The sequence below is a fragment of the Dendrobates tinctorius genome, unplaced genomic scaffold (assembly GCF_039654945.1).
Source record: "Dendrobates tinctorius isolate UK_male_01 unplaced genomic scaffold, ASM3965494v1 ptg000063l, whole genome shotgun sequence".
In the NCBI taxonomy this organism is placed as follows: Eukaryota; Metazoa; Chordata; class Amphibia; order Anura; family Dendrobatidae; genus Dendrobates; species Dendrobates tinctorius.
Genome location: NW_027361731.1, coordinates 32,293,556 through 32,320,212, shown reverse-complemented (window position 1 = coordinate 32,320,212; position 26,657 = coordinate 32,293,556). Strand labels below are relative to the sequence as shown.

At 44.4% G+C, this 26,657-nt stretch overlaps 1 protein-coding gene across 3 annotated transcripts; it reads left to right on the top strand.

Annotated features, from left to right (window-relative positions):
• The first annotated feature begins 5 nt into the window (after positions 1–5).
• Positions 6–24,115, top strand: LOC141094106 (uncharacterized). 3 transcript variants are annotated; one of them, XM_073579837.1, is made up of 7 exons: positions 6–60; positions 14,150–14,299; positions 14,429–14,608; positions 14,692–14,815; positions 14,899–14,996; positions 15,195–15,285; positions 22,788–24,115. In XM_073579837.1, exons 2-7 carry the CDS (start codon positions 14,222–14,224, stop codon positions 23,957–23,959), a joined length of 1,743 nt encoding a protein of 580 aa, XP_073435938.1. In that variant the 5' UTR covers positions 6–60; positions 14,150–14,221; the 3' UTR covers positions 23,960–24,115. The 3 variants fall into 3 exon arrangements, with proteins under 3 accessions (XP_073435938.1, XP_073435939.1, XP_073435937.1); XM_073579838.1 differs by lacking the exon at positions 6–60 and adding an exon at positions 12,615–12,639 and having other exon boundaries at positions 22,791–24,115; XM_073579836.1 differs by lacking the exon at positions 6–60 and adding an exon at positions 12,615–12,639.
• Positions 24,116–26,657: the final 2,542 nt, after the last annotated feature.

The window sequence follows — 26,657 nt, the reverse complement described above, 5'->3', positions numbered from 1 at the left end:
GAGCTGCCAGATATGTGGTGGACGCTCCTGGACCTTCTGCTTTCTGGGCCGGTTCCTCCTGTGAGTCCTATTAACCCTTTCGCTCCCTGTCTTCTCCTTTCTGACAGGACAATCTCTGAATTCGGACAGTGTGACAGGAATTTCAGCAATGTGGAAGGAGAAAATGACAATTTTACTGTTTTCCTCACAGAAATGTGACTTTCCCCCAAAATGTATCATTGTCCTAAAGGTGACAGGAGCGCTGAGGCCGCACAGTGCGCTGTGCCGTGTCTCCTGAGTGCCGATACCCCACAGGCTCGGGAGGGAAGGGGTGCCATTGTGGCTGGGATAGACGGCGGACACCGTGTGAAGAGTAGAGTTGAGCGAAACGGGTCGAAAAAATTCAAAAGTTGCCGACTTTCGCCAAAGTCGGGTTTCAAAAGATGCTTTAGCGCCCTTTTTCAGCCATTCAGAAAGAACGGACACTGTGGGCAACGTGATGACACAGGCAGCGGTTACCACCATCTTGGAGAAGGGCATGCAAGTGATTGGCTTGCTTTGTGTGGCGTCACAGGGGCTATAAAAGGGCGTGCACGCCGACCGCCATGTTACTCATGCTGATCTCAGAATAGGGAGAGGTGCTGCTGCTGATTCTGTAGGGAGAGCATTAGGAAGGCAAAAAGAAAAAAAAACCGCTTCTGCTGATAGCACTTTTCACTGTAGTTACTGTGCAGTGAAAGGGGAGGATTTTTGCTTTTGTGCAGCAGCGCTGGTGGTGATTAGCCTGCCTTTTAAGGCTACCTGCATTGCTGTGTGCACACTGGTGTTCAAACTGCTTTTTTAAAAGCAATCCAAATTGTATTGTTTTGTCCTGGTGAGGTAGTGAGCGTTCATTTTTTCACACACCGTACAGCGGTGTACGCTCCTCACACAGCACCGTGTACCGGCTGTTATCACGGCCAAATTGAAGCTCTCTGTGTGTGACTCTGTAAGGAAAAGCCGAGGAGTTTGTCCGTTCTTACAGACCTACCCTCTAGGGAGATTCCAATTCTATATACACCTTGTAGTTTGTCATACACAAGGCAATTTCTGACTGTGACATTGTGGTGTAATATACACAGGGCCTGAAAGAATCCAACTGTGTCCTGAAGTCTAGAGAGATTCCAATTCTCCCCAGTCCTCTATACACCTTTCTTACACCATCCAGAATCTGCCTGTCATGTTGCGTTGTAATATAAGCAGGGCCTGACAGAATCCAACTGTATCCTGAAGTCTTGAGAGATTCCAATTCTCCCCAGCCCTCTATACACCTTCCTTACACCATCCAGAATCTGCCTGTCACATTGCGGTGTAATATAAACAGGGCCTGACAGAATCCAACTGTGTCCTGAAGTCTAGAGAGATTCCAATTCTCCCCAGTCCTCTATACACCTTTCTTACACCATCCAGAATCTGCCTGTCACATTGCGGTGTAATATAAACAGGGCCTGACAGAATCCAACTGTGTCCTGAAGTCTAGAGAGATTCCAATTCTCCCCAGTCCTCTATACACCTTTCTTACACCATCCAGAATCTGCCTGTCACATTGCAGTGTAATATAAACAGGGCCTGACAGAATCCAACTGTGTCCTGAAGTCTAGAGAGATTCAAATTCTCCCCAGTCCTCTATACACCTTTCTTACACCATCCAGAATCTGCCTGTCACATTGCGGTGTAATATAAACAGGGCCTGACAGAATCCAACTGTGGCCTGAAGTCTAGAGAGATTCCAATTCTCCCCAGTCCTCTATACACCTTTCTTACACCATCCAGAATCTGCCTGTCACATTGCAGTGTAATATAAACAGGGCCTGACAGAATCCAACTGTGTCCTGAAGTCTAGAGAGATTCCAATTCTCCCCAGTCCTCTATACACCTTTCTTACACCATCCAGAATCTGCCTGTCACATTGCGGTGTAATATAAACAGGGCCTGACAGAATCCAACTGTGTCCTGAAGTCTAGAGAGATTCCAATTCTCCCCACCCCTCTATACACCTTTCTTACACCATCCAGAATCTGCCTGTCACATTGTGGTGTAATATAAACAGGGCCTGACAGAATCCAACTGTGTCCTGAAGTCTAGAGAGATTCCAATTCTTCCCAGCCCTCTATACACCTTTCTTACACCATCCAGAATCTGCCTGTCACATTGCGGTGTAATATAAACAGGGCCTGACAGAATCCAACTGTGTCCTGAAGTCTAGAGAGATTCCAATTCTCCTCAGTCCTCTATACACCTTTCTTACACCATCCAGAATCTGCTTGTCACATTGCGGTGTAATATAAACGGCCTGACAGAATCCAACTGTGTCCTGACGTCTAGATAGATTCCAATTCTCCCCAGTCCTCTATACACCTTTCTTACCCCATCCAGAATCTGCCTGTCACATTGCGGTGTAATATAAACAGGGCCTGACAGAATCCAACTGTGTCCTGAAGTCTAGAGAGATTCCAATTCTCCCCAGTCCTCTATACACCTTTCTTACACCATCCAGAATCTGCCTGTCACATTGCGGTGTAATATAAACAGGGCCTGACAGAATCCAACTGTGTCCTGAAGTCTAGAGAGATTCCAATTCTCCCCAGTCCTCTATACACCTTTCTTACATCATCCAGAATCTGCCTGTCACATTGCGGTGTAATATAAACAGGGCTTGACAGAATCCAACTGTGTCCTGAAGTCTGGAGAGATTCCAATTCTCCCCACCCCTCTATACACCTTTCTTACACCATCCAGAATCTGCCTGTCACATTGCGGTGTAATATAAACAGGGCCTGGACAGAATTCAACTGTGTCCTGAAGTCTAGAGAGATTCAAATTCTCCCCACTACTATATACACCTTGTACCTTGTTTTACAGTACCATATAGTTGGTGGTTTTTTGGGTACATTTTCCCCAAAAATGAGGAAGTGTCGTGGAAGAGTCCGTGGAAGTGGGCAGGGGTTGGCAGCTGCTAATGTTGGTGGTGGATCTGCTGGTAGTGGCAAAATAGCACCTAATGCAGGAGGTGTTGAGCCTGCGTCATCGTCTGGCTCCACAAGGCCTCGAAGGCTCCCTTTTCTGGGAGTAGGCAAACCGCTTTTAAAGCCGGAGCTTCAAGAACAAGTTTTGGCTTACATTGCTGACTAATCCTCCAGCTCTATCGCCTCCTCTTCTGAAGTTTTAAAAAATAAAAGCACTGAGTCGTCATTGGAGGCTCATGGTCATGAACCACACCTTTCCTTGTGTCCTTCACCCCAACCAAAATTAAAGGATGCGGCAAGCCACACTACAGATTACTCCATGGAGCTGTTTTCACATACCATGCCTGGGTTATCAAGTCAAATCGTGAATACCCCAGTCCAAGATGATTCTGACATGGAGTGCACTGATGCACAGCCACTGATAGATGATTCTGCTGGTACATTCACTCAGAGCACTACATTGTCCTCGCAGTGTACTGAGCCAGAATCTGACCCTGATGAAACTCAGGTGCCCTTTCCCGCATACTATACCACCAGACACGGTGACACAGAGGAAGATGCACATGACATTGAAGAGGAGGTGATGGATGACCCAGTTGTTGACCCAGATTGGCATCCATTGGGGGGAGAGGGTGCCGCTGCCAATAGCTCAGAAGAGGAGGAGGAGCATCTGCAGCGGGCATCGACATCACAACAGCTGTTATCTGGCAGGCCCGGAGCAGTCGAAAAATGGGTTACAAAAACCAAAAGAATTGCAGGACAGCTTGGCCAGACGGTCAAAATAGCACAGCGTGCAAGGCCTCAAAATGTCTTCCATAGTAGGAAGAGTGCAGTGTGGCACTTTTTTGAACAAAATACTAATGATCAGGCAAAGGTTATCTGTAAGAAGTGAGCAAAGACCTTTAGCCGAGGGAAAAATCTGAGAAATTTGAAAACCAGTTGCATGCTAAGACATTTAACCACCATGCACTTGCAAGCGTGGACGGACTACCAAAACTCACGTACCACATGTGCTACTGCTCCCAAAGAAGGTAGTCAGCAACACTACATAGTTTCCCCCACTGTAAGCCCACCGGTTAGCACACCACTAGCAGCAAATGTTGAGTTGTCGTCGCAAGGGCAAATCAGTCAGGGAATCCCACTGTTATTGCAACGAAAGACTGAATCTAGGCCATCAGAAAGAACACCAACTCCATCACCATCATCAACCCTCTCTCAGTCCGCCATGTCCACCGCTAGTTCGACCATATGCAGCTCTCAAAGTCCCGCTCACCCTACCAGAGACTATGAGTAGGAAAAGAAAGTACTCATCCTCTCATTCGCGTACACTGGGTTTGAACGCCCACATTGCCAAACTAATCTCGTTAGAGATGATGCCCTATCGGTTGGTTGAAAGCGAAGCTTTCCGCGAACTCATGGCCTACGCATGGGAGCTAAATTCTCCCCATCCCTGGCTAATTTGTACATGAACTGGTGGGAGTCGAAATTTATTTATTCTGAATTTAATCCTTATTCAGATTATATAGAACAATATTTACGATTCATAGATGATATTTTGATAGTGTGGAAAGGCTCAAATGATTTAGTGTCTAGTTTTAAAGATTACATTAATGATAATAATTTAAATTTGTCCTTCATAGTGGATACTAATAGGGATATGATTTCCTTTCTCGACATACAATTGATTGGTGATAGTTTAAACAAAAAAGTAGATTGTCAGCTTTTCCGTAAAAAAATTTCAGGAAATTCCATTTTGCATGCTTCTAGTGAACACCCACAACATGTGATCAGGAATATCCCCACAGGGGAATTCATCAGGGCTCGTAGGTGCTGCACCGATGATAGAAAATATAAGAAAGAATGTGATAATATAAAAAAAGGCTACAACATAGGGGTTATAATTATAAAATGGTCAAAAAAGCTGAAATAAAGGCTAATGAAAAAAGTAGAGATCAGTATTTACTTCAGTCAAAAAAATCACATAGGAAAGATTTTTCCAATGAAATGATTTTTTCCACTACATATCATAGTAATTACTACAAAGTAATCAATGTTGTTCGAAAACATCTACCATTATTAACTACTGATAGTACGCTGAGGGAAATTCTAAAAAATGGTTGTAAATTTGTTCCAAAAAACAATAGGAAATATAATCTCTCCCAGTGAACTCAGTGAGAACACAGGTAAAACAGGTTGGACATGGTTATTTACGAAAGGCTCATTCAGATGCGGGCAGAAGTCATGTGGTTTATGTAAATTCATGATAAATAATAATAAGTCTGTTACAAGCAATGAGGGTCAAGTATTTAATCTCAAAACTTTTATGAATTGTGCTACTGACTACCGTGTTTATATTATTTTTTGCACGATATGCAGAAAACAGTATGTAGGATCCACTAGTCGTAGTATAAGAAGAAGGTTGTCGGAACACATTTACGACATCAATAATATCACTACCTGCAGTCTTTCGGGGGCTTCTAAGCATTTTTTGCATAAACATAAGAGAATTAAGCAGCCTGCGAGTAAGTGCTTTGGAATTTGTTCCTGCTCCTCGGCGTGGTGGTGATAGAATTAAATTACTCCAGATGATTGAAGCTCGATGGATTCTAAAACTTAACACCAGATATCCAGCAGGATTAAATTTGAAGCATGAATTGATGTATTTATACTAAAATAGTTGGAAACATAGAGATACATTGAAAGGAAGAGGAGGGGAAGGGAAAAAAGAGAAAAAAAAGAAAAAAAATTTTTATTAAATTTTTTTTTTCAAAGGATTATTAACCCCTTACCTACAATTGACATAATATTCCATCCATGTGACCATGGACCTAATTACCATAGACGGAATATTACGTCATCGCGATCAGCGGCGCCCACGTGGTGAGCGCCGCTGATCGCGGCCGAGTGTCAGCTAATTATCATAGCTGACACCCGGCACAATGTGTCAGGGGCGGTCACGGACCGCCCCCGACACGTTAACCCCTTGCACACCGCGATCAAACACGATCGCGGTGTACCGGGGGTTAAAGGGAAGCATTGGCAGGGAGGGGGCTCCCTCCGTGCTTCCCTGAGCCCCCCACGGCAGCGCAATGTGCAGCGCTGCTGCGGGGGGCTCCTTTCCTGCAGGTCCCCGGATCCAATATGGCGACGGGGGCCTGCAGGAAGCTGGCTTCCTCAGTGCCTGCAAAGCGCGGGCATGAGGAAGCCTGTGCAGTGCCTGTGACAGATCGCGGATCTGTCACAGTGATCTGTGATGTGACAGATCAGCGATCTGACACAGGACAGTGATGTCCCACCTGGGACATTGTAATAAAGTAAAAAAAAAATAAAAAAAAAGTGTGAAAATAATAAAAAAAAAATCGCTAAATAAATTAAAAAAAAAAAAAAAATATTCCCCAATAAATTCATTTTTTGGAAATAAAAAAAACAAAAAACAATAAAAGTACACATATTTGGTATCGCCGCGTCCGTAACGACCCGTCCTATAAAACTTTCCCAATAGTTAACCCCTTAAGCGAACCCCTTAAAAAATAAAAAGCGAAGCAAAAAATAATGATTTATTATCATACTGCCGAACAAAAAGTGCAATAACGCGCGATCAAAAAGACGCATATAAATATCCATGGTACCGCTGAAAACGCCATCTTGTCCCGCAAAAAACGAGCCGCCATACAGCATCATCAGCAAAAAAATAAAAAAGTTATAGCTCGCAGAATAAAGCGATGCAAAAATAATTATTTTTTATATAAAATTGTTTTCATTGCATAAAAGCGCCAAAACATAAAAAAAGACCTAAATGAGGTATCGCTGTAACCGTACTGACCCGAAGAATAAAACCGCCTTATAAATTTTACCGCACCCGGAACGGTGTAAACGCACCACCCAAAAGAAATTCATGAAACGCTGGTTTTTGTAAATTCTGCGTCCCAAAAAACGAAATAAAAAGCGATCAAAAAATGTCACATGCCCGAACATGATACCAATAAAAGCGTCAACTCGTCCCGCAAAAAATAAGACCTCACATGACTCGGTGGGTCAAAATCTGGAAAAATTATAGCTCTCAATATGTGGTGATGCAAAAACTATTTTTACAATAAAAAGCGTCTTTTAGCGTGCGACAGCTGCCAAATATAAAAACCGCCATAAATAGTAAATCAAACCCCCCGTTATCACCCCCTTAGTTAGGGAAAAATAATAAAATTAAAAAAAGTATTTATTTCCATTTTCCCATTAGGGTTAGGGCTAGGGTTAGGGATAGGGTTAGGGTTAGGGCTAGGGTTAGGGCTAGGGTTAGGGTTAGAATTGGGGGTTTCCACTATTTTCGCACATCAGGTGCTCTCCAAACGCAACATGGCGTCTGATCTCAATTCCAGCCAATTCTGCGTTGAAAAAGTCAAATGGCGCTCCTTCCCTTCCAAGCTCTGCCATGCGCCCAAACAGTGTTTTAGCCCCTCATATGGGGTATCAGCCTACTCAGGACAATTTGCAAAACAACTTTTGGGGTCCTATTTCTCCTGTTGCCCTTAGGAAAATAAAATTTTGGGGCAAAAATATCATTTTTGTGGGAAAAAAAATTTTTTTTATTTTCACGCCTGGGCGTTATAAACTTCTGTGAAGCACTTGGGGGTTCAAAGTTCTCACCACACATCTAGATAAGTTCCTTGGGGGGTCTAGTTTCCAAAATGGTGTCAATTGTGGGGGGTTTCCACTGTTTTGGTACATCAGGGGCTTTCCAAACGCGACATGGAGTCCGATCTCAATTCCAGCCAAAAAAGTCAAATGGCGCTGCTTGCCTTCCGAGCTCTGCCATGTGCCCAAATAGTCATTTACACCCACATATGGGGTTATCAGCGTACTCAGGACAAATTGCACAATAACTTTTAGGGTCCTGTTACCCTTGGGAAAATAAAAATTGGGGGTGAAAAGATCATTTTGTGGAAAAAATATGATTTTTTAATTGTACCGCTGTACATTATAAACTTCTGTGAAGCCCTTGTGGGTTCAAAGTTCTCACCACATATCTAGATAAGTTCCTTAGGGGGTCTAGTTTCAAAAATGGGGTCACTTGTGGGGCGTTTCCACTGTTTACGTACATCAGGGGCTCTCCAAACGCGACATGGCGTCAGATCAGAATTCCAGCCAATTTTGCATTGAAAAAGTCAAACGGCGCTCCTTCCCTTCTGAGCTCTGCCATGCGCCGAAACAGTGGTTCCCCCCCACATATCAGGTATCAGCGTGCTCAGGACAAATTGCACAATAATTTTTGCAGTCCAATTTCTCCTGTTACACTTGGTAAAATAAAAATAATTGAACCTGAAGTAATTTTTTTTGTGAAAAAAAGTTAAATGTTAATTTTTTTTAAATATTCAAAAAATTCCTGTGACGCACCTGAAGGGTTAATAAACTCCTTGAATGCGGTTTTAAGCACCTTAAGGGGTGCAGTTTTTAGAATGGTGTCACTTTTGGGTATTTTCTATCATATAGACCCCTCAAAGTGGCTTCAAATGTGATGTGGTCCGTAAAAATAAAATGGTGTTGCAAAAATGAGAAATCGCTGGTCAACTTTTAACCCTTATATCTTACTAACAAATAAAAATTTTGGTTCCAAAATTGTGCTGATGTAAAGTAAACATGTGGGAAATGTTACTTATTAACTTTTTTGTGTGCCATATCTCTGTGATTTAAGGGCATAAAAATTCAAAGTTGGAAAATTGCGGAATTTTCAAAATTTTCGCCAAATTTCCGTTTTTCTCACAAATAGACGCAAGTTATATGAATGAAATTTTACCACTAACATGAAGTACAATATGTCACGAGAAAACAATGTCAGAATCACCGGGATCCATGGAAGCGTTCCAGAGTTATGACCTCATAAAGGGACAGTGGTCAGAATTGTAAAAATTGGCCCGGTAGTTAACGTGCAAACCACCCTTGGTAGTGAAGGGGTTAATTTTATTTTTTTTTTAAGTTTTTTTTTTTTAAGTTTTTTTTTTTTTTTTTCCCGCTGGGTGCAGTGATGTGCGCCTGTAAGGCTGGTTTCACATTAGCGCATTTTCAGCGTGCGCACGGCCGGGGGTAGCTCCGCCCCCGAGCCGGCTCTCTGCCCGGCGTGCCCGCCCCTTCCTTGTAGCGCCGCCTCCTAGCGGACAGCGGCGCCTGCGATCGGCGCACCCTATCTTTAGCATAGGGTGTGCCGATCGTGCGCAGGCCGTGCGCTAGTTGCGCTTTGACCTGCGCTGCGCACTTTTGACGGTGCGCCGTGCGCGCCAAAATCAAACTTTTCGGATTTTGGCGCGCACGGCGCACCGTCAAAAGTGCGCAGCGCAGGTCAAAGCGCAACTAGCGCACGGCCTGCGCACGATCGGCGCACCCTATGCTAAAGATAGGGTGCGCCGATCGCAGGCGCCGCTGTCCGCTAGGAGGCGGCGCTACAAGGAAGGGGCGGGCACGCCGGGCAGAGAGCCGGCTCGGGGGCGGAGCTACCCCCGGCCGTGCGCGCGCTGAAAATGCGCTAATGTGAAACCAGCCTAATTCCATCCTTTCCTGATGAATTTATATATATAAAAATTTGGTTAAAAAGTGACTAAACCATTAGGTTATCACTAAGTGAGAATTCACATTGTAACATGTTTGTATAAGATGGATGCATCATAGGGTTAATCCAGTGAGGAACTATTGCTAACCTTGAATTAGTGATGCTGGTATTACAGCTGATTCTGGTGGGTGTTACCCAAGGCAGCTTTCTTTGGTTGCTTTTCCTTGATAAGTGCTACATTTATCCAGTATTTTATGCTATGATTAAGGGTCAAATATGATCCGAAACGCGTAAGCCTACACATGCTTTTATTACATTTGGTATTGTAATTTTTAATGATGGACTAAATAAAGGCTTTTTTTAATTTTCCTATATTGTGTGCTGGAACTACAAAAGTTTTTTTTTCACCTAGGTGAGTGGCCATATACTAATCTCTCAGTCCTGAGGCATGACAGTCAAGTGAGACAATGTTTACAGCCAGAGAGTGACGCAGACAGGGCTTAGGCGCTGCACTGTGCCAGCCATTTGTTTCCACATCATCCAAAAGCACTGAGGATGATATGAAAAGAAATGGCTGGCACAGTGCAGCGCCTAAGCCCTGTCTGCGTCACTCTCTTGCTGTAAACAATCCCTCCCCCCGGCCCGGTGGACAAGTGAGTGCTCCATACAGTACCCGGCTCAGGCTCTCTCTCTCTAACATATGAGATCCCATCTTGCCTGTCTCGCTCTCACATGCTGCCGCTCCATGCGCCGCGGCAGCATGTGACAGAGAGAGGCAGGATCTGGGATGATCATCTCTGTTAGAGTGAGAGCCGGATACGGAGCACTGATGTGCCGCCGCCGCTTCTCTATCCTCCCGCAGAGTCCTGAATGATTACCTCCTACTGAGGTGACATGCTATAAGCTGATCGCTGGAAATGAGGTCAGCAGTCTTTCCGGCGGTCAGCTTACAGCACGTCACTTCCGGTGGAAATACAGAGTGCTGTATTTTGCGGTCATACACCGCGATCGCGGGATAGAAAGCTTCCCGACCGGGACGGCGGGATATGGACCCAAAACCAGGACTGTCCCGCGGGAATTGGGACGGTTGGGACCTATGCCAGGGTGGCATACAGCATTGGTGCAACCAGGCCAGATGCACAGGGTCACAGTAGCTCATGTGGCAATTAGCAACTCTTTAAACAGTTTTTGCTAGGCATTATGAGGAGCTTGGGGACAGGGTAACATTCTCTCAGGGTCTAACAGTGGGTCCAAAAATAATATACATGCCACAAGAGCCCAGTATCAGAAGGACAGGATGGGGGGGCCTACTTGTAAAATAATTTTTTTGATGGCAGGTAATTTGACATACATAATTTATGGGCACTTATGTGCTGCTGCTCCTCACGTGGCCGATCACCAAAATCAGGGAACATTTGGCAACAAATGCGCCTCCATGCAGACGCCTTTCTTGCCCGGTCGGCATAATGTGCATCCCGTTGGTCCCATAATTCCGGGCGATCCTGCACAAGAACAATTAGCATCTCCACATTCAGATTCAGGTAGGGTGCCATGATGCTGTACTCCGTGGAGGCGTACTTCCTGGATGTCTGGAGCGCTTTTTGAGCTAATTTGCATGTCTAAGTTTCCTGATGATGGATTGGACGATTTCCTGTCACCAGATATTTCTCGCAAGTCACACGTGTGATCCATGTGTAATGCGTTTTTTTGCGCACCCATAGACTTGCATTGGCGTACTACGGGCGTAGTACGCAGACAATCGCAGCATGGACCATATAAAATACGCAAGAAAAATACGGCTGATGGGAGCTGCCCCATAGAGAATCATTGGTCCGTGTGTAATGCACTTTTTAACACCTCTCACTCGTCCGTATTCCTCTCTAGTGTGACGCCGGCCTTATTGTTATAGTGGTGTGTGTGATGATGGCTGTATGAGACAGGTGAATGACTCATTATGACTCCCCTCCCTCGGTTGTGTATGAGTTAGGGTCACAGAGTTAGAGTCAGCACCTAGTACTGGTACTGCCTAGTGCCACAGTGCATTCAGTCTCTCGTCCGTTAGCGCCAGTCAGCACAGGCATCACAGTACCGCTTGTGTAGCAGTGTCCGTCTGTACGGCGCCGTGCACAGATAGTGTGCTTTCCAGCACCAAGCTCAGGCTGGTTAGTGGCGACTGTAAGTGCAGAGGCAGTACATGCTCAGAGCGGCAGTCTAATGTGTGCTGCGCCCTGTGACGGTTAACAGGGCACAGCGTTCCAGGGGGAACCTTCCCTGGCTCCGCAGTAGCGGTTCCGGGCTAATGGGTCTAGAGGGGCACACTCCTCGTGTCTCGGAAGCAGTGTCCTTTGCCCTCACGCTAGCGCTCCTCTAGCCATAGTACACATAGTACTGACACTATTAGTCACTGACATCTATAAATCTAATGGTTCTGCAATGGTTTATTGTATGTAAACTATGTCTCCTATCCTGTCGGGTTCTGTAATGATTTTACAGAATTATCGGCGATTCTGCCATCTATATCTGTATGAACTATAAAGACCTATAATATTTCAGGCCATGGATCAGTCAAATGTCCATTTTGCAGTAAAATCTCGCCACACGGACACTTTGATGTGAGGAGATCGCATCCTCGCTCTGCACACGGAGGACACACGGATCACTGATCAGGGAACATTTCTGTGATTCTCGGCCCTGAAACACCGACCGATTGTTGTATACGTTATGTGTGACCCCGGCCTCAGCCGGACTCTGGAAGGAGGAAATAACCGAGATTTGGGCATTTTAGCTCCTGGAGTGGAGTCGATAGCACAATCATATGCCGCCATATAGTAGACGGCCGGTAACTGGTGATAATTCCCTCATGTGTGGGGTCTATTTCCCTCCAGAGAAATCACACGTTACATTCCACACATAACACTGTGTAGAGAAGGCGGCGCGGGGTAATTGTGCCAGTAGTGAGGGGCAAATAATGGCGGGAATGTCACTGACTGAGGAGAAGGCTCCATGGAGCGTCTTCACTCCGGAGATCATGTGACCCCTGACTCCTCCCCTCCTGTGACCTCATCACAGGTCCTGTGCACAGAGCAGCCATATATGTGGAGTGCGGCTCTGCAGGTGGAGGTATGTGGAGATTCCCCCCCCCATTACTGAGCATGGGGGACATTAACCCCTTCTGCACTGAGACTCTTTGTAAGAATCATCACGTTTCTGTGCTGTTTCCTATAATAGATACATACGACCCAACTATGGGAGACAGGCAGTGAGGAGACGGAGTGTTCTCATAGTACAGGGCCCCTTTCTTGGCCCCACACAGTGTAATGCCCCCATTATGCCCCTGTAAGCAGGGTTCTGCCCCACAACCAGCTGCCTCGGGCACTTTACCATGGCCGGTACCTCAGATTCCTCCCCGCACCCCTTTTCTTTTGCTTGGCACCAAATCTGTGTCACGCCGCCGCCTCTCCATGTCACACCCCTCTATATAGTATAATGCACTCCCCATAGGCAGCCTCTATAAAGTAATGCATCCCCATAGGCAGCCTCTATAGTGTAATGCATCCCCATAGGCAGCCTCTATAGTGTAATGCATCCCCATAGGCAGCCTCTATAGCATAATGCATCCCCATAGGCAGACTCTATAGCGTAATGCTTCCCCATAGGAAGACTATATAGTATAATGCACCCCCATAGGCAGACTCTATAGCATAATGCATCCCCATAGGCAGACTCTATAGTGTAATGCAACCCCATAGGCAACCTCTATAGTGTAATGCAACCCCATAGGCAACCTCTATAGTGTAATGCATCCCCATAGGCAACCTCTATAGTGTAATGCATCCCCATAGGCAGACTCTATAGTGTAATGCATCCCCATAGGCAACCTCTATAGTGTAATGCATCCCCATAGGCAGACTCTATAGTGTAATGCATCCCCATAGGCAACCTCTATAACGTAATGCATAACCATAGGCAGACTCTATAGTGTAATGCACTTCAAATAGGTAGACAATAGTATTATGCACCCCCATAGGTAGACTATATAGTATAATGCACCCCCATAGGCAGCCTCTATAATGTTTCCAAAGTAAAAAGGTCGCACTCTGCGAGATAATAGTGAAGATTTATTGACACATAATTACATGTCACGTCGGGGATGTGATAACAAGAGTGTCAAATGGCTGACAACGGCCGTTTCACGCTACTCACTCCCTGCACTCTGATACATGTGAAGTACAAACGCCAGCCCTGACAGTAGCGTAGCTCCGGGTGGGCCCCCTCAGAACACAGGGCCCGGGGCGACCACCCCCTCTGCACCCCCGGTAGCTACGCTACTGCGTGTAAAGAATATCTCCTGCAGTATTGCTAATGCCGATTCCAGTGTCGGTAAATGAGCCGAGAATTAGCATTATGGAAGATGAGTCTATGAGAAAAGTGTTCAGCTGCCGACTCCGAGGAGGAAACTGCTTGTTGTCTGTGGCCTAAATATATAGGTTTTATTAGTAGATGTCAGGGAAGAAAACTAAACCATGTAAGATAATAAATCTCCTCCTATGTTTCCCTTATTATCTCCAGTAATTGTATTATTACACAGGATTCTTAAGATGTTACATCGGCTCATCTTCTTCTCATTCAGGTCTCTACAATATCGGATCCTCTCAGTGAAGATCTTCTATAGAAGAGAATTTTCCTGATTTACCCATCAAGGATGGATATGGACAGAGACAAGATGGCGGAGAGGATGTTACACCTCACCCTAGAGATCCTCTTCCGTCTCACTGGAGAGGTGAGAGATTCTGATGACGTCACATTACATCATTCTTATCTATGGGAATAACAGATGGACAGAACTGGAGAGGTGAGGACTCTGGAAATGCCTGTAGTGAGATTTATTAATGTGTCTCTCCATAACCAGGATTACACAGTGGTGATGAAGACCTCTAGTGATCGTTGTCAGGACCCTGTGTCTGAGGGATGGGAAAGACCCCTGAGCCCAATCACGGGGCCTCCACCTCACCCCCTGATCCATGAGGACATCAATGACCAGAAAATCCTAGAACTCACCTACAAGATGATTGAGCTGCTGACTGGCGAGGTGACACTGCTGGGAATGCTGGGACATTATACAGTAACACTATGAAGGGATCGGGGGGATGACGGTATCATTGTATGTGTCAGGTTCCTATAAGGTGTCAGGATACCGCTGTCTATTTCTCCATGGAGGAGTGGGAGTATTTAGAAGGACACAGAGATCTGTACAAGAACGTCATAATGGAGGTTCCCCAGCCCCTCACATCTCCAGGTAACAGACAGGACTAAATACACACGGCCTATAATTATCTGTATGTAAAGAATGAATTCAGTCCCTGTATGTGTTTCCTCCAGATCTATCCAGTAAGAGGACAACACCAGAGAGATGTCCCCGTCCTCTTCTTCCACAGGACTGGAACCAAGAAGATCCCAGTGCTCCTCAGGATCATCAGGTAGATGGAGAGAAGGTGTCAGGAGATCTCCCCTATGATGTGTAGACGGCTGTGAAGGTCTTGTGCTCAGTCTTGTTTTATCCACCAGTATTATATGTTTTATACTTGTATAATGAGAGCGGTGGAGATGGCAGGATTAGAGCTGATCATAGATGGGACTTCTCCATCTGTCGGTGATTTTTACAATATTTGTTTCAGGGTGAAGATCTGACCCATATTAATACTACAGAGACATATGTGAGGGGTGATGAGCGGTGTAACGAGGAGATTCCCACATATGACTACCCAGGTGAGTAGTAACCACTGAATGCAGAGAAGTCACAGATTCCTCTCAGTCACCGGCTGTGGCTGCTTTATCGGTGGTGTAGTCCGGCCGTATTACCATGATCATCATTTTGCCTCTAGACCACAACATTCTCCTGCACCCAAAACTGTTCAAATGACTTTGGGCATAGAAAGCCCTTTTCTATACAACTTACAACCAATTACATTGTTTTTGATCCTAAGGAATTCAGATTACTGCACAATCTCTCCTGAAATGGGGAGCAATATTATTTTCTCTAATCTTCTGGTCAGGATCCATAGTAGTGTAGGGAAGGTGACCTGACGAACGGACTGACTGGTCAGATTTCAGAAGGGAAAACAGCTAGGAAAGTGTAGGTGACGTGCAGTACCTTGGGTTGACCATTAGAGGGCAGGGAGGAGTGTGAGCATAGGACTTGACATCAGCTTAGGGCTAAGAAACCGTTGATCAGGGGGGGCGGGGTTACAGGGAACCGGGAAAGCTATAAATTTGACAGGAGGGTTCCAGAAAGTTCCAGTCCCCAGGGGGAGCTCAAGTGACAAGAAGACTGACAGTTGGTGCGCTGTGAGGAAAACCTAACCAGGGGACTGAGGAGAAAGAAAGACCAGGGGGGTGGTCCTGACACGAAGTATCGCAGTATAGACGATACTCCGGGTGTGGGACACCGTATTGGAACGACGTTTGACCGGTAAAATTACTGTTGGCGTATAGGCCTACGGTAGCCACAGTGACGGAGCTGTCAGAGCGTCACTGAGTGTAAAGGGGAAGGTACGTATATATACGTCCCTGGAGAAAGTACGGTGTCACAATGTGTTCTGTAACCGGAGAGCTGTGAAGAAAAGTGCGGTGTACTGTGAGGCTGTCTGGCGGACGGCGAGAGAAAGAATAAACTTGGACCTGTTGCACCCGAAACTTGCCTCCAGCTTGTGTCTGTACGTTACTGCGCTGTATACAGAGGGACCACCCCCAGCCCGGCCCTCCGACCCTACAGTAGCTGCAATGGTCCACTGTTATGAGCTCATTTTCTGCTCCACCAGTTGAGAGTTCTCCTTCCTTTCTCCCTCTGGTGGTGACAGGAGGTAGTGAGGTTGGTTTAATTGGTAGTGATCTGCCACCTGGTGAGGAGGATAACGATTGGATCTCTAAAGTATCAGACTGTATATAAGACAGCCAACGCCCTATCCTGGTGCTGGTGATTCAGTCTGCTTCTCAGGTCTTGGACTCAGCTCTGTTCTAGTCTTCTCAAGTTAAGTTTGTTTTTGCTAATGTTCACACTTGCTCTTGTTGGTCAATTCAGTTTTTTGTGTGGTCAGCCAGCCCGACTGGGCTGTGCTGAATTTCCACTCTTATTTATCTGTATTTGCCAATTTGCTTTTTTTTGTCCCTTACTAGATTGGTCTCTTTTTGCTTTGTCTCAGAATTTTTCAGAGTGCTGATATAGTGGGAGAAGTCTTGTGACTTCAGGGTTAATTTTGCTATCAGATGTGTTGGACATTATTTTTGGTAGTGTTTTTGGCAGATTGCAGACAGTGTCTTTCCTTTCCTGTCCTTTCTAGTTAGTTTGGCCCCATCGTTTGCTCAGTCTACTTTCCTGCCTTTGTATGTGTTTTCATCTTGTTTCACCGTCAATACATGTGGGGGGCTGTTTTTCCTTTGGGGTCTGCTCTGGGGCAGTTAGTTTTCCTCTTTTCCTACTTTAGGCTTATTTAGCTCTCCGGTTGTGACGAGGCGTCTAGGACCAACTTAGGAACGCTCCACGACTGCTGCTAGTTGCGTGGTTAGAATCAGGGATCTGCAGTCTGCATAGTTACCAACCTCTGGTTTTCTGAGACTTAGCTTGTGTTGTTTTTTTTCCTCGGCGACCCATTCATAACAGTCCACCATAAATGAGTGCAACTCTGGTTTACTGTTGTGTAATCTGTAGTTTTCAGTTAATGAGATTCTCGTGCTCTGGGGTGGGGCTGTGGGTGGGGCTGTGGGCGGGGATTTTATGTGGTGCTCTGATTACATATTCATCTGTATTGGCTTATGACAGGTCGCTGATCCCTCACTGACCTGCCCCCCATTATTACATAATGCATATAATAGCATTGATATTATTGGTGATAATGCCTATAATATTGTGGCTATTGTGAGGCTTAGAAAAAAAATTACATTCAGCACAATGTCACCGGTGATGGCGGCGCCTGCACAGTAGCATCTATATCAACTATATCAAATTTTTTCCGTTAGGAAGTAATAAGGGTTAAAAGTTGAACAGCGATTTCTCATTTTGACAACAATATTTACAAAATCATTTTTTTTAGAGACCACCTCACATTTAAAGTGAGTTTGGGGTCAATATGACAGAAAATACCCAAAATTGACACCATTGTAAAAACTTCACCACTCAAGGTTCTCAAAACCACATTCAAGAAGTTTATTAACCCTTCAGGTGCTTCACAGGAATGAATCAAATGTGGAAGGAAAAACTAAACATTTACTTTCACACAAATTTTCCTTTACACCTAATTTTTTTACTTTCGCAAAGGTAACAGGAGAAAATGGACTATACATTTTGTTTTGCAATTTCTCCTGAGCATGCCGATACCCCATATGTGGGGGAAATCTACTGTTTGGGTGCACGGCAGGGCTCGGAAGAGAAGGCGCGGCATTTGACTTTTTGAATGTAAAATATGCTGGAATAATTAGCGGTTGCCATGTTGCGTTTGGAGAGCCCCTGATGTGCCTAAACAGTGGAAACCACCAACAAGTGACACCATTTTGGAAACTAGACCCCTTAGGGAACTTATCCCGATGTGTATTGAGCACCTTGAACCCACAGGTGCTTCACAGAAGTTTATAACGTAGAGCCTTAGGAAAAAAAACAAAAAACATTTTTCACAAATCTTTTTAGCTCTATATTTTGCATTTTCATAAGGGTAACAGGAGAAATTGCTCCAAATAATTTGTTGTGCGATTTCTCCTGAACACACCGATACCCCATATGTGGGAGAATACTACTATTTGGGCGCATGGCAGAGCTTGAAAGGGAAGGAGCGCCATATTGGAGAGCAGATTTTGCTGGAAGTGTTTGTGGGTGACATGTCACATTGTCAGAGCCCCTGAGGTGCCAGAACAGCAAAAGTGTCTGCATTTTACAAAATACTTCCCTGAATGAATTCTTCTAGTGGTGCAGTGAGCATACTGACACCACAGCTGTTCCATAGAAAATTATACCATTGGGCAGTGAAGAAAAAATAATTACTGTATTTTTCGGACTATAAGACGCACCCCAAATTTTCAACAGAAAAATAGGGGAAAAAATGTGCCAAATGAGGGTCCGTCTTACAGTCCGAATTCAGCTTACCAGGGGGGGGGATCAGCACAGGTGCAAGAGTGGTCACACACAGACGATGTTCGGTGATCCAGGCTGATGGGTGGTCTCTGGAAAGTCCCATCCCAGGCTTTTGAAGCGGCAGTGCTCTGTGCTGGGGTGGTGGCGCTCTGTGTTGCATTGGGGGGTTCCACTTCCATTTTGTCAAAGCCAGAGGCCCCTGCAGCTCCATTGTTGCGATACAGTGGCCTCCGGGAAAATGGCAGCTGAATCTGAATCTGAGCATGCGCCACCCACAGCGGCCATTTTCCCGGAGACCACTGCATCGCAGCAATAGAACTGCGAGGGTCTCCAGGCTTTGAAAAAATACAGGCAGAGCCCTCCACGCAGCACTGAGTGCTGCCGCCGCCGCAGCATTTGTAAGTATATTCCAACTATAAAACGCACCCTCATTTCTCCCCCAAAAAATTTTTGGGAAAAAGTGCGTCTTATAGTCCGAAAAATATGGTACATTTTTATCACTAAAATGTTGTTTTAACCACAGATTTTACATTGGAAAATTGGTAGATAGGTAAATGATCACTACACCAGAGTGGTGTCATTTCTAATTCCCAGAGGGGTGTCATTTCCAAAATGGGGTCACTTCAGGAGGGATTCTTCTGTTATGACACTTTGGAGAGCCACTAAGTGCCAGAACAGCAGAATCCCCCCTGAAGTGACCCCATTTTGGAAATGACACCCCTCTGGGAATTCATCTATGGATATAGTGACCATTTTCACTAGATGGATGATTTCCAGAAACACGTAGTGGATGTTTTAGAGCAAAAATTGCAAAAATGTAGTGTCCAATTGCCCAGCTTGTGTCTCTGGAGACCTCCCCCCACCTACCCCCGGAAATTGTTAAGTCCGCTCCACTCAAATGTGTCTGTCACTAAATAAACCAAATGCTTGAATGTCAAAACAGTTCAAAAACGTGGTTCTGTGTGGAAGATTGTAAAGCCGTCATGGAGGCATAAGGCTGGCAGTGATGGGCATTGTGGGTAATAATAGCGGGTATCATGCCTCATTCCTCTCTAGGAACATACACAACATCTTCTCTGGGGGTTCTTTCTTGTTTCAGTTACTGGGATGAGTGCAATAAAATGTCGCTCAGTGAGTCTTCTGACATCTTCAGATTCCGAAGGATTGGCGGGGACAAAATTGTCAGAAACAAGATTTTCAGTGACCTTTTCCTGATAATCAAGGAAAGTGTCTGCATTTCCGGCTTTTTTGTATAACACAAAAGAATTATATGTGGCCACCTGAAACAAATACATGAGTAACTTTTTATACCAGGTATATGATTTTCTTGATCCCTGGTATGGCTGTAGAACCTGATCTGCAAGGTCCACACCCCCATATATTTGTTGTAGTCAATGACAGACACAGGTTTTGGAGTAGTGGATCCCTGTTGGTCTGCAGTGGCCCTTGTGGCATCTGTGTGGATCGAGCTCAGGATAAAAATATCTTTTTTATCCTTATACTTAAGGACAAGCAGCTCTCCATTGTGTTAAGCCCCTGACTGCCCCTTTTGGAACTTTTTGTTGACCAATGATTGTGGAAACCCCTGATGGTTTTTGCAAATGGTTCCACAAACCCCTATGTTATGTTCAACCAGATTTTTAAGTAGGGGTATGCTGGTGTAGTAGTTGTCAACATACAGATTGTAGCCTTTTTGTAAAAATGGAGTTATCAGCTCCCAAACCATTTTTCCAGATGTCCCCAGATAAGTAGGGCCTCCTGGTGGGTTTAGTTGGCTCTTTCCCCTCATAAATGTGAAAAGCTGATGTGTATCCGGTTGAACTCTCGCACATTTTATAGAGCTTTATTCCGAACCTTGCCCTCTTAGAAGGAATAAATTGCTTGAGGTGCAGTCTTCCTTTTAATTTTACAAGGGACTCATCAATGGAAATGTTTTCTGTTGGGGTGTAGAGCTTTAAGAACTTTTCTGTCAAGTCTTCGATGATGGGTCTGATTTTGAATAGTCTGTCATGTTCTGGGGCATTTCTGGGCAGGCATTGACTATTGTCATTATAATGTCAAAATCTCATGAGCATCTCATAACGGGTCCTAGGAAAAACGGCAGAAAACATAGGGGTGGCTTGAACAGGGCGTTTGGACCAATAGGACCAAAAGCTCATTTCTTTAACAAGCCCCATAGCGAATGTAAGTCCTTTAAAATTTTTCATTTCTAGGACATTAGTTGGTGTCCATAAATTTGACCTAGCATAATAGGATCGTGGATTCTGGCTGATGAATTGGGACACATATAAATTTGTAGGACAATATGCTCTAGCAAGCTATCTGTCAGAAACAAATTAAAAAAATAAATTAATTGGTCCAAAATGTTCCACCTCCACATTTATACCAGGAATGGCATTAAAATGAGGGATGAATGGAGTAGCCGAATCCGAAGCCTCCCATCTGGGAAATGCTACAGTAAGAGGCAAAGCCCCTTGGACATTGTTGTGCGCCAATTCACGAGCACTAGGGACAGCGCTAGTACTGGGCATTGTTCCCTGAGTTGGAGACATTTCTCCAGAAGCGCTATTTGTCCTTCTTGTTGTACTGGTCCTTGTGTGTGAGGATGGACCAGAATCACTGCTCATTTCTGAGCTATCACTGTCGCTGCTACTAAAGCCCTCGAAATCCACATCGCCATCTGACACTGCGCTTTCTTCGCTGTCAGAACATAAAAGTGTATAAGCCTCCTCTGCACTATAATACTGACCGGCCATTTTATTAGTTTTTATTTTTTTTCCCGTAAATAGAAAACTCTGACGTGACTAAATAATTGGGGAGACAATTGAGAAAAGCCTAATTCTTTAGACTACCCCTAATTTTAGCCTAACACTAACCTTAACTATAGCACTAACCCTAACCTGCCTTATCTGTTTTTTTACTTTATAGCACAATCGCTGACTGACACAGCTGTTGGCAGCAGCACTTGTAACACTGTTTCTCCTCTAATCTCTCACTGACAGGAGATCTGAGGAGAAGCAGCGTTTTTATTTGGCAGATCGCCAGGAAAAGTTCGCTGCTACAACAAACTTTCCAATGATTTGTCTCATTGGCTGGTGTGACGCTGACGTCATCAGGACCTGAACCAATCAGGTATCGTTGAGGTCAGGGGTCACAGGAAGTGTTGTGCAGCGGAATCCCCTAGTTATAAGGTACGTGGGGTCCTGATGAGCAAAAAACCACCGACCGTAGACAAATGTCGGCATTGCATAAAGCCCTGCTAGCGACGACGTTTATCTTCCATTGGCAGTCATGAAGCGGTTAAGTTAAGGGTACCATCATTTCTGTCCAGGCCTATTTCATGAGTTTTATTTTTTTAAATTCTGTGGAAGCATGGTTGAAAAGCAATGTCTGACTTTCATTTGTTCATTTTCATAGATTTTTGATTTATTATTACTTTTGTCAGATTAAAGTTATTTCTGTGACCATTGTGGGTTTTTCCGTCATTAAACGAGGGGCACCAACAATTTAGACCACGTGTGTAGGAGGAGTGAATATTTTGACTCCACAGCCACTTTCCAGAAATTAACACACAGTGGATGTTGGAGAGTGAAAATTACACATTTGCCATTTTCTTACCCAGCACATAGTGCCCAGATTGTGCTCCAGGAGACACCGCAAATTAAGTGGGTTCTTCTCACTATAATATTGCTAAATACAGGGATCCTAAATGTTGTTTGCGCACACTGCAAGACTCCGAAGTGAGAGCGGATTTTGCTGGATTGGTTTATAGAAACCTTGTTGCTTTTCAGCAGCCTTTGAGCCACTAATAGTGCGGGAACCTCTGTTTTTCCATTGACAGATGATGGACCTGAGTGGGGGCTTGTTTTTTGTGAGATGAGAATTGGTATTATTTTCACCTACATAACATTGATTGGCTTCTTTATATTCGATATTTGGGAGGCAGAATGAACAAACAGTTGAGCACCGCACACTACTGGTTCATCCAACAAGGTTTTCTATTAGACTGTGAACTGTCATTGTCTTGGTAAATAATTAAAGTTTTATACATAGCTTGCCATTTTTATGGACAGTTTAAGTAGAAATGTTCAAAATTATAAAACTCCAGGATATTTTATTAATAAATAATAACTGTTTTTTTTTATCTTAGCAGATGACTGTACCAGGAGATCAGCGGGACAGCTGACATCTTCAATTTTGAAATCTGATGATCTTGAGATCCTACAAGATACAACTGAAGTGATTGCTATTACTCCAGATATATCATCATCCAATCACAGCAAACATCTGTTATCTGATCCTATGAAACAGGTCCCATCTTCTGATTCATTACTGACTACTAAGGAAAATCAAAGTCACAAAAGAGGCATTAAAAAACAAACTGCACCTTTAGCAAAGAAGCCATTTTCATGTTCAGAATGTGGGAAATGTTTTCACAAGAAATCTCATTTTGTTACACACCAGAGAACTCACACAGGGGAGAAGCCTTTTTCATGTTCAGAATGTTGGAAATGTTTTAACCAGAAAGCGCTTCTTGTTAGACATCAGAGAACTCACACAGGGGAGAAGCCTTTTTCCTGTTCAGAATGTGGGAAATGTTTTAACCAGAAAGGGAGTCTTAATGAACACCATAGAATTCACACAGGAGAGAAGCCTTTTTCATGTTCAGAATGTGGGAAATGTTTTGCACGTAAATCAAACTTTGTTACTCACCATAGAACTCATACAGGGGAGAAGCCTTTTTCGTGTTCAGAATGTGGGAAATGTTTTAAAGAGAAATCACATTTTGTTAGACACCAAAGAACTCACACAGGGGAGAAGCCTTTTTCATGCTCAGAATGTGGGAAATGTTTTAACCAGAAAGGGAGACTTGATGAACACCATAGAACTCACACAGGAGAGAAGTCTTTTTCCTGTTCGGAATGTGGAATATGTTTTGCACGTAAATCACTGCTTGTTGCTCACCATAGAACTCACACAGGGGAGAAGCCTTTTTCATGTTCAGAATGTGGGAAATGTTTTAACCAGAAAGGGAGACTTGATGAACACCATAGAACTCATACAGGAGAGAAGCCTTTTTCCTGTACAGAATGTGGGATATGTTTTGCACATAAATCACTGCTTGTTACTCACTATAGAACTCACACAGGAGAGAAGCCTTTTTCATGTTCAGAATGTGGGAAATGTTTTGCACATAAATCAAATTTTTTTACTCACCAGAGAACTCACACAGGGGAGAAGCCTTTTTCATGTTCAGAATGTGGGAAATGTTTTGCACATAAATCAAATTTTTTTACTCACCAGAGAACTCACACAGGGTAGAAGCCTTTTTCATGTTCAGAATGTGGGAAATGTTTTATCCAGAAAGTGCTTCTTGTTAACCATCAGAGCAGTCACACAGGAGAAGCCTTTTTCATTTTCTTAATGTGGGAAATATTTTACTTGAAAATCAACTGTTAATAAACATCAGAGACGTCACATAGGGGAGAAGCCTTTTTATGTTCATAATGTTGGAATAGTTTTAACCAAAATTGAATCTTCTTAAGGGGTTGTCTCTTGTCATTCCTCATATTTGCTGACAAAAGGATAAAATTAAACTTTATTAATTCCAAATATAAAGCTATACCCATAATTCACCCCCTGAAGGTTAGTCAGTAGGTGACTAATAGAAAAAAAATGTACCCCAAAGTTCAGTATATAGGGTGAGGTGACGTATACACACTCACTCTCCAAGCCTCTCATTTCTACAGGTTTCATCATCCTCACCAAAGGTGACTCATCAGGAGACTATTTAATATTGACCTATATTCAAGCGAGACTAGACAAAAAAACTAAAATCACGTATCATGTTATCCAAAACAGTCAGAAAACTAGCCATATATTGGCAGATCCCAGACTGCAAACTATATACTGTGTAAGTTTATAAGCCCCTCCAGTGTCAGGAATAGATAGTATGTGAAAATACAGTATAATTCTTGTGATTTTCTCCTATAGGGACTGCCCTAGTTTGGTAATGTAACTGCTGTTAATTAGTAGTGCAGACAAATTGTCCTAGACTAAACTCAGTTTTCAGACGGCCCAATATGTACCACTCAGGGAAAACTTACCTGCTCCAAAGATCATTAGCAGCTTCTAACTAATGGCCATGCTGCGGTCTGTCAGGGAATGAGTGCAATATCGTTATAAAGACTAGGGATATGTGCAATCATAATGTCTGGGAGATCTGTGCCATTATTTAGTATGAATATGGAAATTATCTCTGAAAGGTAAGTGTTCCTGAGCGGTATATACTGTATTGTCACATACTATCTATTCCTGACACTGGAGTGACTTATAAACTTACACAGTATATAGTTTGAGGTCTGGGATCTGCCAATATGGGGCTAGTTTTCTGACTGTTTCGGATAACATGATACATGATTTTAGGGTTTTCTTCGTCTAGTCCCTCGTGAATATAGGTCAATATTAAATAGTCTCCTGATGAATGAATGAATCCAATGAATATTCATTTCTCCTAAGTAGAGGCACACGTGACCGCCGGCAGCAGCAGGAAGCCGGTGGCTGACACTGCGCTACTGAAGACCAATGAATACTCGCTGCTCTCTCCGGCAGCTGTGCTCTGCTTGTGAGCAACACATGACGTCCCTGCCAGGTGCTGCTTACAAGCATAAACCATTTGCTGGCACCGGAGCAGGATGCAGCGAAGGAGCGCTGGGTAGGTAAGTGTAATTTTTTTTTATGTTTTCTGATGGGCCATGCATACCAGGATGGGGGTGGTGGCCAATTATAAGGATTGGGCCAATCATACCAGAATAGAGATGGTGCCCTGCATACCAGGATAAGGATGGGGGCCCTGCATACCAGGATAGGAATGAGGGATCCATGCATACTTTTTTTATATTGATAGATCGGGTGATTCTGAAAGCGGCAATACCAAATATGTATATGTTTTATTTTATTTTTATTTTGACTGTGGCGAAAGGGGGGTGATTTGAACTTTTATATATATTTTTAAAAACCTTTTTTTCTACTTTACGTGGCAAATACAGGGTGATTTGGCATATGGAGGTTGTGCGTGGCATATTCAGGGGTGAGCTGGCATACGGAGGTTGTGCGTGGCATATACAGGGGTGAGCTGGCATATGGAGGTTGTGCGTGGTATATACAGGGGGAGCTGGCATATGGAGGTTGTGTGTGGCATATACAGGGTTGAGCTGGTATATGGAGGTTGTGCGTGGCATATACAGGGGGAGCTGGCATATGGATGTTGTGCGTGGCATATACAGGGGTGAGCTGGCATATGGAGGTTGTGCGTGGCATATACATGTGTGAGCTGGCATATGGAGGTTGTGCGTGGCATATACAGGGGTGATCTGGCATATGGAGGTTGTGCGTGGCATATACAGGGGAGATGGCATATGGAGGTTGTGCGTGGCATATACAGGGGTGAGCTGGCATATGGAGGTTGTGCGTGGCATATACAGGCGTGAGCTGGCATATGGAGGTTGTGCGTGGCATATACAGGGGGAGCTGGCATATGGAGGTTGTGCGTGGCATATACAGGGGAGATGGCATATGGAGGTTGTGTGTGGCATATACAGGTTGAGCTGGTATATGGAGGTTGTGCTTGGCATATACAGGGGTGAGCTGGCATATGGAGGTTGTGCGTGGCATATACAGGGTTGAGCTGGCATATGGAGGTTGTGCGTGGCATATACAGGGTGAGCTGGCATATGGAGGTTGTGCGTGGCATATACAGGGTTGAGCTGGCATATGGAGGTTGTGTGTGGCATATACAGGGTGATCTGGCATATGGAGGTTGTGCGTGGCATATACAGGGGGAGCTGGCATATGGAGGTTGTGCGTGGCATATACAGGCGTGAGCTGGCATATGGAGGTTGTGTGGCATATACAGGGGTGAGCTAGCATATGGAGGTTGTGTGTGGCATATACAGGGGTGAGATGGCATATGGAGGTTGTGTGTGACATATACAGGTGTGAGCTGGCATATGGAGGTTGT

Coding starts and splice junctions, on each gene's coding strand:
- LOC141094106 (XM_073579837.1), top strand. CDS start 14,222: ATGGATATGGACAGAGACAAGATGGCGGAGAGGATGTTACACCTCACC. Junction 14,609..14,691: donor TTGAGCTGCTGACTGGCGAG/GTGACACTGCTG, acceptor TGTATGTGTCAG/GTTCCTATAAGGTGTCAGGA. Junction 15,286..22,787: donor TCCCACATATGACTACCCAG/GTGAGTAGTAAC, acceptor TTTTTATCTTAG/CAGATGACTGTACCAGGAGA.